We start from the raw sequence: 15,967 nt of genomic DNA, 5'->3' as shown, positions 1-15,967 counted from the left end.
CTGATCTGGAGGATGTCCCTATGTTAGTATTATTTTGCATTTGCCTAGTGCTATAAGACTGGTTAATGAATTGTATCCCCAGGTGGTTGCTGTAACATGTAGTGAGGATATTAACGGACAACATGTTCTTTCAGAAGCATCTGTCTTGTAATCTATCGTATTTTGCCAGGGGAATGGTAAAGCTTTAATAAGAGTTTCAGTTGAGCTATTCTTTTGATACTTGCCGCGATCTTTCAATTTAAGTTTGGAACGAATGACTAGGTTTAAGTTTTGACACTTGATGGCTTTTATGTTCATTGAGCAGGAACAATGATGAATTCCGTATTAAAGATTAAAGAAACCAGAGAACTAAAGTGTCCCTTGGATTTTACTGAGAAACCGGAAGTTCTGAAATAAAGGTAATTCTGACCTCTATTGATCAAACTTTCAAGTCAGTGGAAGAATTTCTTAATCTTAAAATATCCATTTGACTTGTAAAAAGTTTGGAAGAGCACATTAACCCGAAATCTTTACTGGACATTAATATTTCATGTCAATGAGCGTTGCACTGCATATAAAATGATAGCCATGTCCTTTACTCTCTCTCTTTGTTTTTTTCTTTTCCTTCTCGGAGAAGCTGAAATTTCAGTTATGTTAGTCTTTATGTAACTGTAGTGCAGAAAGCTAACAATCTTGCTTCAGTTGTTAAGGAGTAAATGTTAGTGCAGTCACAATACATTGGGACAACAAAGGTATGTCAATCATTCAGAGGGAACTAAACAAAAATAGTTAAAACCAATGACTCGATTAAAGAGACCCTGGTATATACATCAAGGTGCGGTACAGTTTCACCAGGAAGGCACTCCCAGCTATATGCAAATAACTGCAGCTACGCTCCATAGAGACGAAAAAAAAATTGGCATGGTAACCTGCAACATCAAGCCAGAACATGTTTTTAGGTTGCTCAACAGGACGATGAGGGGTCCAATTTCAACAGCCGGATATACCATTTCCCCCAATTAATAAAATCCTCTATATGCAGACTGATGAATCCGTGACGTGTAATTTAAAAGAAGCTTTAATGGAGCAAGCAACTACTTGAAATGGTTGAGTTACATTTTCTAGGCCGTTCCAAGCTAATGGTGTCTACGACGATCCTTCTCCCGTGATGAATAAGACTGGTAATCACGATCTGCATACACAGAAAGTTGTCGAGTAGAGTCCATCAGGAGTCGGGACTCAAGAGCAGACAAAAGTTCATTGTTGTTTACCTCGAGAAGAGTGATGTTTTGGTTTCTCTGAGTGACCTGCAATATTTAGATCAGCTTGAATAAGTCCAGCCAGAAAAACTAGCCAATCAGACATAGAAGAGTCTGGACATTAAGCATTCACAAGCCTCTCTGAGTTTTGAGAAGTTTAGAATTAGACAATCATGAATCAACCAGAACTTACCTTTGTCTCTTGAACGATGACTCCTGTCCTTGGATTTTTCCCTGTCCCTTTCAAAGTCGTCTCGCTCCCTTTCCCTGTCAGATTCCCTTCCCCTATCACGTTCACGAGACTTTAGTCTTTCCTTATCCCTGTCTCTGCCCCTGTCCCTCTCTCGCTCCCTGTTCTTTTCTCCACCAGCATCTATTCTATGGTCAGCCTTTCCAGGCTCTTCTTTTGACTCCCCTTCTGAAGGCATGCTTTTAGAGTCATCATCGCTCTTTTTCGAGTCCCTCAACTTATCAAGGGCAGCTTTGGTTACTGCCTCCTTAGCCACTACCTGGTTTCCTAGTGTACCAGTATCTTCATTCAATGAACCTTCCTATAAATAAGGGGGGAAAAGGGAGGGGGGTCGTTAGTATCAAAATGGACGTGTTCTATAATATAGCAGACGGCTATCAAATTGAAAGACCGGTGAGTGCTTTACCTTAGATACAGGAAGTGATGGCGAGTCCCTTGATCTGTTTGATGTAGCAAAGGAGCCTCCTTCCTTGCATACAGGAATGTATTGTGCTTTTGAAAGACTGTAAAGATGAGCGAGAACTCTGCAAACTTCATCTATACCAGCCTTGTCTGCATCAAATGCTTTCCACCAAGGAGGATTCTCTGGGAGGGGCACTTGAAATCTACGGGCTGCAACATATACAACTCCACAGGCCACAACCTCACTTTTGAATCTTACACACAGTGTTGTGCGCAAACTGCTCATAAACAAAAGCACCCCGGAGTGTTTTATGGTTAGAAACACTATCATTTCTGGGCAATGAGCTAACTAGAATTTTTAGGCCAATTGATTATTGATCACTGCCCAATTAGTTAAGCTTCATCCAAGAGTACCATGACACTTGTTAGAAGAAAAATATAGAAGCTAAAAGAAACAGATATCTTGATGAAAGAAGTAACTTTCCCATACATCCCATTAAAGGTATGAAAAAAAATTAAACAATAGGGATACCCTGGGCCAATCATTAGCTTGCACAATTTAGATAATAAATTAATAATGATGGAGGTTTTTCTGATTTTTCTTCTTGATTTGTTATACAGTACCTTTATGTTGCCAAAGAAGTACCGTACAGCGGATGCCATCTTATTTACAATCTTCAACTATATGTTAGTAACACAAGGAAAAGTACGTAAGCAGCACCTGGTTTAATTTAAAACCCGCAATGACATAAATAAAACGAAAGAGAAGGCTATATTTCCTTTATTTGGACAAACGAATAGTGTGTGAATATGATAGGATTACTCACAGCATAGAAAATTGGGAATGGAAAAGGAGAAAACATTCTGAAAGAAAAACAACAACCAAAAAGCTTTTCCCACTTATAGTCTTTTGTTTGAATAGATCCCGTGAGAACCCCAACATCTTTCTTTTGCATCAGTTACATGACCATTTCATTTTATAGGACAGGTATGGATCTTGAAGACTCTCATATATTGATCATGCCACACCAAAGGTATGAACCAAAAGATATAACTACTATCAAGCTAATATCAGAGTATATGCTTCCGAAAAAATAGATGGTACAGCTTCTAAGTGTTTCAAGTTGGCAACACAATAATATAGAGAAAGATGGCCAAAACGCAAACATAACTTAATCAATTTTAAAGTACTGAGCATTAAATGTTTACATTAAACATAAAGGTAATCAGGTGCTATTATAACTTGTAGCAATAAGAAATACTTTCTGTTGTCAACACCCACATAAAAGAACATATTCAGATAATCATAACAACGCCTAAACAACACTCACCTGTCATTAGCAAGATTCCAAGCTTCTTGTCTCAATTCTGCAGGTGTTCCAAGAGCTGCGAGGTAGTTCGATATAAATTTATGAGGATGCTCGACATGGCAGATGAAACCCATCTCCTTCAAAAGATGCCTCTCTGTTCTGATTAGGTCTGCTTTCAAATCAATATATTTCTGCAAGAGAGATCAAAACTATTTGAAATGGAAGCACCCAAGAAATGTATCAACTCGATGTCTTTACAATATGCAGAAATCCCCCTAGTAAACACCAATGAAATGTAAGAAAATGCAAACTTGGTGGGCACAAATGCATCTGAAGGAACCCCATCCCTCGAAAAAAGAAAAAGACGGGTAAAAAGGGAAGTTGCAGATGTACGATTTTACTCATGAATTAATACATAAAAAGTTCGCAGTGACACCATCAGTCTCTATTGCAGTCTTGCGACTTGCAACGCATCAAAACTTTAATCTTATCTAGGGGAAATATCACTAATATTGTAGATAAAAAGTTGTGTACAACTTTCAGGAAAATTACATGTGCAGACACTTTCAATTGGGTATTTCAGGAACAAAAAAGAATAATACTGATATAGAACATACAGTCTCAAAAAAAAAAAAAATCAGTCTCAAAAAATACTGATATAGAACATACCAAGAAAAGTAAATTCCCCAATACATCAATGAGTAAAGCAAACTAACATGCAGATAGAAATAAATCTTTTCTCAAAGTAAATGAGATATCAAACCTTCGAAGATGTATCCAGATGTTCAATAGGTAAGTTTTCTCTCCTACATTCCATTCTGTGGAAAACAATAAGCACCTGCCTTGCTTTTCTCGGGCTTTCTTCGAGTTTTGATGCAAGCCAAACACAACTAGCAGCAACCCTCTGCAAGTTAACACAAAAGAACCACACCTCAGTATGAATAACACACTCTTTCTTTTGAGAAAAGTCAGAGTTGGGGCAGAGGGAAAGAGAAAGTAACCTTCACATTAAAACGGACAAATGATTTCTTGCAGTAAAAGCGATGAAATAATACTTGACCAGTGGCCATTACAGCTTGGGGTCTGCAAATTATAGTGTTAAGGAGACACCAATGCCAAATGCGAAAAGTACTACAACAACAACAACATACGCAATGTAATCCACAAGTGGGGTCCAGGGAGGGTAGTGTGTACGCAGACCTTACCCCTACCTTCCCGAGGTAGAGAGGTTGTTTCCGTTAGACCCTCGGCTCAAGGAAAAGCAACTATCTTCATATTAACTCATATAAAGAAAGGATACAATCTGAGCAAAATCCCACTTTCTTGGATCAGATCACAACCATAGATTCTAAGTGTCGTTTCCGTAACTTCATCAATTCCATCTTTCCTAGAAGGGGAGTTTATAAGCTGCTCCTCTTCTAGATAGAATGTGTCTATTGCCGTGTAAATCATAGTTGTAACTTCAAGAATCCCCTAAACTGCAATAAAGAAAAAAAAAATTGGTAACCCCATATCACCAAACTGTATAAACAAATACTGTATGAGAGAGCATATATCAGTTGCACAAAATAAACTTTTTTTTTTGTATAAACAATTCAGGTAAATAACACCTACCACCAAAAAAAGAAAAGAAAAAAAAGCATACTTTTTTTACCCTTCCCTCACATTCCAATGTATTCTACCATACAAAATTAAGCTATAATCTCCTGAATTACAAAGCGGGACAAATATATTAACAAAGAATTGACTAACTATAAGATTTGGAACCGAGAAAGGAAAATACCCACAAACCCTAAAATCCTAATTGTAAATATATTCAATGATTAACTTACATGGAGTAGAGTGGAAGAAACTGCTGTGCCCCTAATTTCTTTTTTCCAACTGATCAAATATAGCTTTCGAATTTCGGGTACTTTGTTTTATACGAATACTATTATTCTTTTGTTTGTTTATTTATTCTTAGTGGGACTAATCTGTATATCCAGAATAGGGGAAGGCAAAAGAATGATATGATGAACAAAATCTAAATTTAAAATTATAAAATAAAAAAGGCTACAAACTCACAAAAAATGTTTTATGCCGTGGAGTTTGAAAATTCAAAGAGCAAAATAAAACTGCCAACTAAAAAAAGCTAAAACTTCCTCCTAGATAATGCCATAACTGTGAACTTTTAACAAAAAGATGAAAAAACTAAAAATAAAAAATATAAGAGAAAAATCGAAGCAACACGTCAAATATATTTCAAATTTGTATTGAATCACGTTATGTGTTCGAATTGTTTGTATAAAACATTAAATAACTATGACATATGGGTTTGATCGAAATGTTATTTTATGACTTTATCTATATGATTTGTTCCTTATGGATTTTATAGAGACTGTTATTAAGTATATCACATTAAAACAGAATGTAACTATTTTTCTCAACACACTTTTGGCTCTCTTTGGTTGAAAAAGAGGGAGTTATTTTGGGATAAACTTTTTCAAATGAGCTTAAATTTAGGAACGTGGGAATTGAATTTGCATGCCTTCTATTTGGGAGGTGGGTTTCAAATTTAGGGTTCTTTTTCCTCCGATTTAAAACCAATTATCTCTTCTCTCCTTTTTTGGATTTTTATCGTCTCTCTCTTTTTTTTCTCTTTCTCACATCTATTTGTATCAGTATTTTCTCTCCTTTGGTGATTACTGGATTCTTCATACTGGTATACGTACCTGCGCGATGCACGGACAAAATTAAAAGAATATTAATCATATTAAAATGTGATTTATGTGGTAGCCAATTTAGTGTCCAAGTAATTCTTTATTAAAGTTAGTGTTGTTCGTTTTTTGAATCATTTTTCAATATTTCTTGTCCTTTGATTTTTGTTATTATTTACTCTCTCTTGTGCTTCGATTAGTATAATGTTGTGTTGTTGCCATCATTTCCTTTTCCTATTTGACTTGCTTTGTTATTGTTATATTCTGAGTCGAGAGTCTATCGGAAACAGCCTCTCTATCTCCCAAGGTAGGGTAAGGTCTGCATACACTCTATCCTCCTCAAACCCCACTTGTGGATTACATTGGGCATGTTGTTGTTGTTTACTCACTTTGTTTTTGTAGCGTTGTTTACCCCTTAAAAAGGTAACAATTCAATTTGTGTGTGGCTTAAAGGATATGCGGTTTGATTCGTTTATAAAGCAAAGGAATAACAATAATGGGCAAAGATTAACGACAAGAAAGTAAAGAGATGGCCTAAGTGATTTGAAGAATAGCACGACGTCTGGTCCGAATGAAGGCTTAAGCACTTCGAGTCCGAACCAATTTGTATAACTTTTCTATTGCCTTTGATGTTTACGGAGCCAAAGGAGTAGGGTTTTTCATATAAGTGTGCGGAAGAAAGTAAAAATAGAGATCTCTTCTTATGAGGGTTTACCTCTTTATTTATAGTACAAGTATTTGAGTTTTACATGATAATTAAATCAATCATGGGGATAATGATTCCCTGAATCTCAGGCTTAGTAGCTATATGGCACGTTGTGTGAAGAGAAATCCGCAACTAGCCGAATTTCTCGGGCTCTTATCAACTTGAAACATAACCCTTTAGATCCCACTGCGTCCGAATGACTGAGTCTGAAACGTTCCTGTCCAACTAGTCGAGCTCGTCCTGACCTATTGCCCCTCGTTCTTGCTGCGAACCTTTGACTGTTGGGTCGAGAACCTAGACCCCAGTTCTTACCGTATACAAGCATAAATTTATAATTTTGGGGTTCGTGATAAAGTTCGCAATTTATATATAACAAACGAGACATTCTAGTATCATAAGCATTCTAATGTGTTTCTTTTGTAAAGTATTAAAAGGTAATAGAAGGGCATCAATATTTATTTGTTAATGAGAAGAATTAGCGTGATTTGGAACCGATTCTTTATCACTGACTCAACTTTTTTATGGAAATAAAATAAAGACAATTCAATAGTCTTATAGAAACATAATTCTAATTATTCTTAATTAAAATAACTAGAAGATTAATATGCTCTATTTACTTAAAAACTAGTATACTTGCCCGCGCTTCGCGCGGTTAAAAAGTTTCTTACACAAATATAAAAATAGTTGATTCAACGAAAGCAAGATAAAAATAAACATACAGTAAATTAACGTAGAAAAGTCTCCGCATTTAGTTTAAGTTTTTTGTTTCTACCAAGAAATTAAAATTTTACAGATAGATACGCAAAAAATAAAACATGTCAATAAGCATAACAAGTGTAGATGTACTAAAAAGTAAGAGAGAAATATGGGGATAAATAAAAAGTAAAAGGAGATAAAAACATAGCATATTTTTGTTACCCTCGAACCTCTTTGAGAGCATTTACTTGATGTAAACAAAGAAAATGAAAATCTCAAGAACATTCCAAATGCAAAAGCACGAAGTAAGCAATTTAAGAAAACTAAACATATATACATGCCGATTAACAGAATTAGGGGGGGGGGGGGGGGGGTTGGTGTAAATGCAAGCTCTAAAAATGAGGTAGAAGGTTCGATAACTTTTCAAAAGTAGACCTTAAAAATAAAAAATAAAAAAATTGACTTAAATAAATAAGATTAAGACCTAAAAGTAATTAATTAAAATGTTTTAAAAAAAATTGAAAATTATTGTGAGGACTACAAAAGTCCTCAGGTTCGATAGCTTTTGAAAAGTAGACCTTAAAAATAAAAAACAAAAAAATTGACTTAAATAAAAAGATTAGGACCTAAAACTAATTAATTAAAAAGTTTTAAAAAATTATTGTGAGGACTACAAAAGGCCCCACATTTGCTCTTATATATAATAGTAATATGATAACAGAAGTACCGAACTGAAAAAAATAATAATAAAAAAAAATACCGAACTTAATCGAACCAGTAATATTACACCCTATCTTGTCTGGTTAAAAATGGATATGTGTTGGTATAAAAAGGTGGGTCGTGTCAAATGATTCCAAAGAGATGGCGTCTCACTGCTACACTGCAAACTTGTTCTTTTCTTCATCATCCATTCTTGGTAACCATAGACTCACTCACTTTGGCATTCCCTTAGCTTATATGATGAAAGATAAATAACATGAAGGTCATTCCGACATGTATTCAAGGACATCTTAACTTGTCAGTAATTGACTAGATGGGGAACCCGTGATCCGGTATCCAATTAAAAGACCTATACCCATAGCGAAGGGTATATTTCACCCTTTCTCAATAGCACCGGGGTATATTTGGCCCTTTTCCGTTCTTCATATCATCAATTTCACATAAATAACTAACAATATTTTCAATATGAAGGAGGATAAATTTTACTATGTATTCATGAATCTAATTAGAAGGAGTAGTCGGGCTCCAATGCGGGTATCGGATACCGGATGCGAAATAAAAAAATAAAATCTTGTTCCTAAATCCTTGTCACCTAAAGCACAATAAAAGTTATAGGTCTTATTCTTTGTAGTCTAGTATCACCAATGACCAATCACCACTTAGACGCTCTGCATATTCTATTTTTCTTTAGTCAGCAAATAACTGTAGATTTGCCTATATTATTCATAAAATTGAATGTCGGGGCGATTAATAGTAAATCATAATAAGACGAGTATTATAATAAGAAAGAAAAAAAATATATATATATTAAAAAAAGGGTCTAATATCACCAAGCCCCCACTTACAAATTCTGCATATTACAAATACAAAAAAATTGCATGAGTTTTATAAAAGAAATACCTTCACCAATTCAAGGAAGTTGATGTAAGTTGTAACGGATTGCTTTCTCTAACATGGTGACCAAATCAACCTGCAGTAATATATATCAATCCAGGATTATGAATTTGCTATAAGATTAAGTAACCGTCAGAATTAATGAAGAAAAGGAATTTAATTAACCCTATGAACGTACCTTGTAATTCTTGTAGTATCTTACGGCGTTCACTTTTACGTTCTCTACGATTCTACAAACCAACATTTCTTTTCTTTTGTTTTTAAACGCGCAATTCAATAAATGCAAACATTTTATAGTTTCTTGGGAAAGGAGCGATGCAAACCGTGGCTGCTTCTCCTAGATTACGAATGGGTGGAATTTTTAAAGGATGTATGACATTTAGAAGAAGAAGACAAACCCCAATGAAGGAACAAAATATGTAACGTAAACCTAAGCAGAGACATTGAAGGGCTATTCAGTTACCAAGTGGCTTTTCATAATGTTTAGTGGCTTTTCACAGTGTTCTGTGGCTTTTGGATTCTTCAGTAATAGTTTGTCATTTAGTAACGACTTTTGGGGTTTTTAAAATTTATAAGTAATTAGTAAAAAAGTACCAAAAAAAAAAAAATGAGGAAATAGATAAATAGGAATGGAGGCTTTTTAGATATGCCGCGTCAGCATATATATATATATATATATATATATATGATAACAGAAGTACGAACTGGAAAAAGTAAAAAAAAATAAAAAATAACGAACTTAATCGAAGCAGTAATATTACACCCTATCTTGTCGGGTTAAAAATGGATATGTGTTGGTATAAAAAGGCGGGTCGTGTCAAATGATTCCAAAGAGATGGCGTCTCACTGCTACACTGCAAACTTGTTCTTTTCTTCATCATCCATTCTTGGTAACCACAGACTCACTCACTTTGGCATTCCCTTAGCTTACCGGACTTTCAGTCACGATGCGAAGATTAATAGGCGGCTTTCTTTATCTTGTTCTGCCCTGCCGTTCGACCTTTCTCCTCCTCCCATCGACCACGATCTACTCGTAAGTATCATAATAATACCAAATTTATACATTGTTGAATGAATCCAAGTTGTTGTTTCTTGATGTTTTTGACTTGGTAATTCTTGATTCTTGAAAGTCAACTATGTGAAAGAAGGTTGATTGTGGGCTTCTATCAGAGCGTAATTATTTCTTTCCACCTCCTTTTTGTGTATTTTATGTAATTAGCTTGTTCAATCTACTAGGAGTATCTTTCTGTGTAAGTTTGTTAGTACCAAATATTCACATTATTGAATGAATCCAAGTTGTTTATTAGTGTTTTTGATTTGGTAGTCCTTTTATTCTTGAAATTCAATTGGTATAGCATGTGGGAACAAGGTTGATTGTCACCTTTTATCAAAGCATAATCATTTGTTTTCCAATTCCTTTTTTTGTATTTTATGTAATTGGATTGTTCAATGTACGATTTTGCTGTTTATTTTCGATTATTAATCATAAAGCTTGGAACACTGAGTAAACTAGTGAATCTAATAACAAAAGTTGTCCTAGCGGTCGAAGAGCCAACGCTAACTGAGGTCTGAAATCCAGTAGTGGGAATACTAGGTTATTCTTTCCATGTGTCAAAGTCTTGGTGAAGTGAGTTACCCGATACTTGGATACCTGTTATGGTCAGAGACAGAGGCGAATCTAAGATTTCTAGAATATGGGTGACCACTTAACAAAGAAGGAAAAAAAAAAAAAAGTAGCAAGTGGGAATTGATCCCTAATCCTCTAGGTAAATAACTCAACATTTAAGCAAGTGCACCATTCAGCCTTTTTGTAGCATGGGTGCCAACATTTAATATTATGTCAATTCTAGAAAATATATACATAAAATATCTAGTTTTACGGGGAGACCATGGGTTCATGTGCCCCGTAAATTACATGTAAATTTGCCCGTGGTTGGAGGTAGTAGGTACCCGGGACTTGGTTGTGGTGCACTTGCTGATCTGGACACCACTCTTATTGGAAAGAAAAAGAGTATAAAGTTACCAACTTTCAGAACCTCACCAAAGGAAACGCATTATTTTTTTCAAAAGAAAAAACAGATACTCCATGTAATAAAGAGGGGTTTGGGGGAGGGGGGATGGTTTGTGGGTAATTGGTGCCCTCCAGCCAATGCCTCCATTTACCCTGCTTGGGATGTCTCACTTCAGGAGGCAGTTAGACTTAAAATACTTTTTTTTTTCTGAACAATGAGGATACAAGAAGGAAATGTTGTTATGCCTCCTAAATGTTTCCTGATGAACAAGTGGAGGATGAGATTCAGTGACCTCATGCTTTACATGCTTTCATTCTTGGTTTCCTAACTCTTTCTTCTTTTGCTGCCTACAGGATACTATGACAGTTGCCGGGGCAAAGGTATCAGAAGATGGGGTAATAGCGACATTTGATAATGACGACGAGGCATTAGATGCTGCCGAGAATGGCGTCGCGGTGTGTATCTAGTTTGATTCAGGTTTCTTGGTAATTTTAGTTATTTTTTTCCTGTCACAAATTTCCTTGTCTTATGAATTTCATCTGTTGATTAAAAGATTGTAATGGTCCAATTTTTTCCCTATCGTATGTTGCTGTTTTTACTGTGATATCTGGAATTAAACCTGGCTTTGTGAAGGAACTTGAATACTGCTGAGATTAGTCTTAGCGACCTGATGATATCTTTCATTCTGTTCTAGGTTGTGGATCTTTCACACTACGGTAGGATAAGAGGTAATTCATCCACACATTTTCATACTGGAAATGGTTCCTTTTTCCTTTTATGAGACAAAAACTCAGTTTAATCTAAACTATAGATGTGGAGGAATAGAGATTAGGTTAGTTGTTTAGTATATCTAAAATCCATTATCCACATTCCTCTTCGGTTTTATGCTTATTTCGTAGTACAATTCATGTGGATAATGGATGTCAAATTTATGTTTAACATTTGTTCTCATGCTAGCTATGTATTATGGACCGACTGGAAATAGTTTTTTCTCTTTAGTTGGAAATATTTTGGAGGCTACTCATTCATAGTTGTTGTTTCAGTGATCTATGTTTGTCTTTTCCTTTCACACAGTTAGTGGAGAAGACAGGGTTCAGTTTCTTCACAACCAAAGTACAGCTAACTTTGAAATTCTTCATGAAGGGCAGGTATTTACTTGGTTTAGGCCATTCTATGTTGATGAAAATAGCAAACTCCAATGGTGTTCTGCTCTTTATATTTGATGTCTTGATTGTAGGGATGTGACACTGTTTTTGTGACACCAACTGCTAGAACCATCGATATTGCCCACGCCTGGATTATGGTAGTCCTTCATAGTTCCTTTCTGAGAATTGGTTTCTTGTGCCTAAGACTATTATGTTAAGACTATTATTGTTAAGACTATTATTGAAATGCATCTTACATTTCACAGAAAACGGCAATCACATTGGTGGTCTCTCCAATGACCAGGGAAAGAATAACTGATATGCTTAAGAAGTATGTCTGAAACTGGCATGCTTTTGCTCTGGAATGCTCTTGCTCTTGCTTATCTACGCTTGAATAGTTTTTTGGGGCCTAACCAGTTGTGTTTACAACTTTACATTACTTACCTGCTGATTTAACAATATGTCATACTTCTATTCATAGGTACATATTCTTTGCAGACAAAGTTGAAATTCAAGATATTACCGAGAAAACGTCCTTGTTCATATTTGTAGGGCCTAAAAGCAACCAGGTAAGAACTGTGTCTAGTTTAATCATCAAACAGAGTGATAATATTTGTTATCTTTTCGTTTCTCTTAAAAGCTAAAACTAACTTTTGTATGTAATGGCTTACAAACAGATAATGGAAGCTCTGAATCTTGCTGACATAGTTGGACAACCATATGGATCACATGAGCATTACAGTGTAATTGGATTCTTCCCTCTCTAGTTCATCTTCTGGACAATTAATTAACTTTCTCTCTTATTTTAGGTTTCAGTTTTCACCAAACTTCGCGTCTTGAAGTAGATGCTGAATCACCCTAATTAAATTTAATATGGCATACATACATATATATGTCAACAAAATATGAAGAACCTTAGACCTTTTTGGTTTATATTTGAACTGTGTGATTATTTGATACTCCTTCCAACCCATATTGTTTGATCTACGTACTATCTTAGTTTGTGCAAGATATAACTTCTTTCCTCAAATTGCAAAGCCCGCCAATCTTAAAAAAAGGTCAAATTAACATATCATGATATCACTTCCTATCATTTTGTATTTAATGTGACTTCTTCATGCTCCTTTTGATCCGGAGGGAGTATTTACTAAACTGATGGATATAATAAGTTATTTCTTAGATTCCATTAAAGTACAAGTCACATAAAAGGGATCACAAACTTCTCAAGGTAGGGGTAAGGTTGTGGGAATACACTGGGTTTGTTGTTGTAACCTAACCAAACAACTATCTTGATAACAAAAAGATTCAATGTAAAATGGTGATTAGATTGTGTTAAGTATCCAAACTTGAACAATGATTTCCAACGTTCTTTTCTCTTTTTCAAAGGAGAGCATTGCTTTTGAACACATTGAAATATTCAGATTTCATTGCATGATTAAGAAAAATGAGTATTTATCTATTTAGTTGTCATTTCCAATTGCAACCTCTTAAGTCAACCTTGTGCGCATTCATGACTGTTCTTGTATTGTCAAAATCAACCTTCTCAATGTAGAATATTTTACAGTTTCTCTGTCATTTGTCTGCAATATCCGCAATTAATGTAACCCTCAGGGGTTGGCCTGGTGGTAATTGGCTTGAGCCTTGGGGTTTGCTCCCTTTCAAGGTCTCAAGTTCGAAACCCACTGGGTGCAAACAATTTCTGAGGGCCATCGGACTGGGGTAAAAACCTTGAATTACCCGTGGTGCACTTGCGGGAAACTCCTTGCCGAGGGCCTGTGCACCCCCGGGATTAGTCGGGGCTCAAAGAGACCCGGACACCCGGTGCTTAATCAAAAAAAAATAATATCCGCAATTAATGTCCATTCTTACCACTGAAGTACTTGCTTGCTAACTTCTCTCCTGTTTAGCTTCTTCTGGTGTAGTTGTTTTCATGTCCTATATGTTGTTAGATTAATTGCAATATCTTGCACATATCATCATGCCTTAGCTTTCCAAGAAATAAGAGGTTTAACATTTTACTTTTTCTTATGAAATTCATTAACATGTGAAGGTAAATGGAATGCCAATAACTGTGGGAGTAGGAAATATAATCTCTGAAGATGGTTACTCACTACTGATGTCTCCAGCTGCTGCTGAAACGATCTGGAAAGGTCTTCTAGGTCATGGCGCCATCCCAATGGGTTCTAATGCATGGGAAACTTTAAGGATACTTCAAGGTAATTACAGACAAATTGGTTTTATCTCTTTCTATTGTTAATATTCCAGATAATATCTTCTCTCGTGGTCATGATTCCATTGTGTTCTTCCCACCTGTTATGCTTTAGGTTCATGTCCTCAATTTTCAAGCAATCAACATCCCGTCTAATGTAATTCCCAATATTGATCCAGAAAGCTTCGTGTCTTAATTCATGCAGGAAGACCTGCCCCTGGTAAAGAGCTGACAGATGAGTTTAATGTTCTGGAGGCTAATCTGTGGAATGCTGTTTCTCTGAATAAAGGTTCCGGAGCTCCTATTTCTGTAGCTATGCTTCCTTCTGTTTATGGTTTCTCAAATATGGGAAATTAATTTCAGGGTGCTATAAGGGCCAAGAAACCATTTCTAGGCTTGTAACTTACGATGGCATCAAACAGAGGCTGTGGGGAATACGTACATCATCGCCTGTGGAACCTGGTAGTACTATCTCAGTCAATGGGAAAAAGGTTTGAGCTTTTCTGATTTTCCAATTGATTGTTTCAGTCCCTATTGTAATAGCTACATTGTAAGAAATTGTATGTTAGCACATTAACCTGTTTCATTGTTCTGTCTTGCAAATAAAATGCATAAAAAATAAATAGTGCCTCATTGAAGAATTGTCTAAGACTACTATAATTGTGATGAACAGCAGCCAATACATGGCATGCCCCTTTTGTCCTGTTATTTTATAGATCCTAGTATGTTCATTTGGAAGGAATTACCAGAATGATGGTGCTATGAACTTTGGCAGGTTGGCAAGGTGACGAGTTTCACAACAGGTAAACGAGCATCTCAACCCCTCGGACTTGGCTATATTAAGAGGAAAGCTGCTTCTGAGGGAGACACTGTAATTATTGGTGATGATGTTGAGGGTACAGTTGTGGAAGTGCCTTTTCTCGCTCGTCAAATCCCTCCATCGTAGAGCTCAATATAGGCAGCATGATCACTGCTCTCTGTATCAGCAAATGCAGCATACGTGATATTGCCTCCAAAGCAGGCTTATATGTTTAGCACATCGACAGTGTGACATCTGCTATCTAATTTGAGAGTTTGTCCCATTGATGGCTCTATTAAAAGCTAGATGGTGCCTCCCTGGAAGACCTCGTAAAGCCATTTGCCAGTACTCGTGAGCCATAACCTTTTTCTTCACTGAAGTTGTGCACATGCTGACCCCTCAGTCCGCTTACAGAAGAAAGCAAATCGGGGGGCTTCAGTACCTACACATGACACACTATAGGGGTGAGTGGGGAAACGATTCTCATGTAACGGATTTTTAGTATTTTCACGAATTCACCCATCCTCTTAGCCCCCCTGAACAATTAACGTGGTGATTTTTTAAAATCATAAAGCCAACAGTTTTTATTTTCTATGATTCTCTTGATTGAACATATACTGATATTGTAGGAGACCTATCAGGTATCTTATCAACCAGAGGCATTTTTTCTTGCCATTTCTTTAAGTTGGTCAAATCCTTTACCCTTGAACTAAGTTGGGGCAATTCACAGTAGTGCCGTTATTTTGGGGTAGTCTTTAATTTTTTTCCCATCAAAATGAAGCATTTTAACTTTTCCTTTGCCTAAAACCTCAAGGTTCTGGGTTCGAATCCCTGCTCAGGCGAAAATAATAATAAAAAAAATCACTACGCAGAGTTTTGCATGCAAATGA

General features: G+C 36.0%; 2 protein-coding genes across 5 annotated transcripts; one reads left to right on the top strand and one right to left on the bottom strand.

Moving 5' to 3' along the window:
• Positions 1-654: 654 nt before the first annotated feature.
• Positions 655-5,720, bottom strand: LOC132598692 (cyclin-L1-1-like). 3 transcript variants are annotated; one of them, XM_060311711.1, is made up of 10 exons: positions 5,033-5,255; positions 4,501-4,678; positions 4,202-4,283; positions 3,964-4,104; positions 3,222-3,391; positions 1,895-2,168; positions 1,432-1,789; positions 1,251-1,286; positions 1,096-1,171; positions 655-908 (listed from the first exon to the last, which is right to left on the bottom strand). In XM_060311711.1, exons 2-9 carry the CDS (start codon positions 4,650-4,652, stop codon positions 1,116-1,118), a joined length of 1,269 nt encoding a protein of 422 aa, XP_060167694.1. In that variant the 5' UTR covers positions 4,653-4,678; positions 5,033-5,255; the 3' UTR covers positions 655-908; positions 1,096-1,115. The 3 variants fall into 3 exon arrangements, with proteins under 3 accessions (XP_060167694.1, XP_060167693.1, XP_060167692.1); XM_060311710.1 differs by lacking the exon at positions 5,033-5,255 and adding an exon at positions 5,265-5,720 and having other exon boundaries at positions 655-1,171; XM_060311709.1 differs by having other exon boundaries at positions 655-1,171; positions 5,033-5,254.
• Positions 5,721-9,672: 3,952 nt separating this feature from the next.
• LOC132598691 (putative transferase At1g60990, chloroplastic) lies at positions 9,673-15,761 on the top strand. Of its 2 annotated transcripts, XM_060311707.1 has the most exons (12): positions 9,673-9,945; positions 11,278-11,379; positions 11,619-11,652; positions 11,999-12,072; positions 12,162-12,227; positions 12,336-12,400; positions 12,551-12,638; positions 12,747-12,812; positions 14,120-14,285; positions 14,484-14,567; positions 14,642-14,769; positions 15,054-15,761. In XM_060311707.1, the coding sequence occupies exons 1-12, from the start codon at positions 9,748-9,750 to the stop codon at positions 15,222-15,224; spliced, it is 1,242 nt and encodes a 413-aa protein (XP_060167690.1). In that variant the 5' UTR covers positions 9,673-9,747; the 3' UTR covers positions 15,225-15,761. The 2 variants fall into 2 exon arrangements, with proteins under 2 accessions (XP_060167690.1, XP_060167691.1); XM_060311708.1 differs by lacking the exon at positions 9,673-9,945 and having other exon boundaries at positions 11,287-11,401.
• Positions 15,762-15,967: the final 206 nt, after the last annotated feature.

The sequence above is a fragment of the Lycium barbarum genome, chromosome 6, assembly GCF_019175385.1.
Source record: "Lycium barbarum isolate Lr01 chromosome 6, ASM1917538v2, whole genome shotgun sequence".
NCBI classification, from domain to species: domain Eukaryota; kingdom Viridiplantae; phylum Streptophyta; class Magnoliopsida; order Solanales; family Solanaceae; genus Lycium; species Lycium barbarum.
The sequence above is the reverse complement of the archived record's forward strand: the minus strand, read 5'-3'. Positions and strand labels throughout refer to the sequence as shown.

Excerpts from the sequence above, each read along its gene's own strand:
- LOC132598692 (XM_060311710.1), bottom strand. The coding sequence starts at position 4,652 with ATGATTTACACGGCAATAGACACATTCTATCTAGAAGAGGAGCAGCTT. Across the intron at positions 3,392-3,963 it reads ATCTGGATACATCTTCGAAG|AAATATATTGATTTGAAAGC; the intron begins GTTTGATATCTC and ends TCTCTCTTGCAG. Across the intron at positions 2,169-3,221 it reads TGGAATCTTGCTAATGACAG|TTTGCGCACAACACTGTGTG; the intron begins GTGAGTGTTGTT and ends GTTTATGAGCAG.
- LOC132598691 (XM_060311707.1), top strand. The coding sequence starts at position 9,748 with ATGGCGTCTCACTGCTACACTGCAAACTTGTTCTTTTCTTCATCATCC. Across the intron at positions 12,639-12,746 it reads TAGGGCCTAAAAGCAACCAG|ATAATGGAAGCTCTGAATCT; the intron begins GTAAGAACTGTG and ends GCTTACAAACAG. Across the intron at positions 14,770-15,053 it reads TCTCAGTCAATGGGAAAAAG|GTTGGCAAGGTGACGAGTTT; the intron begins GTTTGAGCTTTT and ends GAACTTTGGCAG.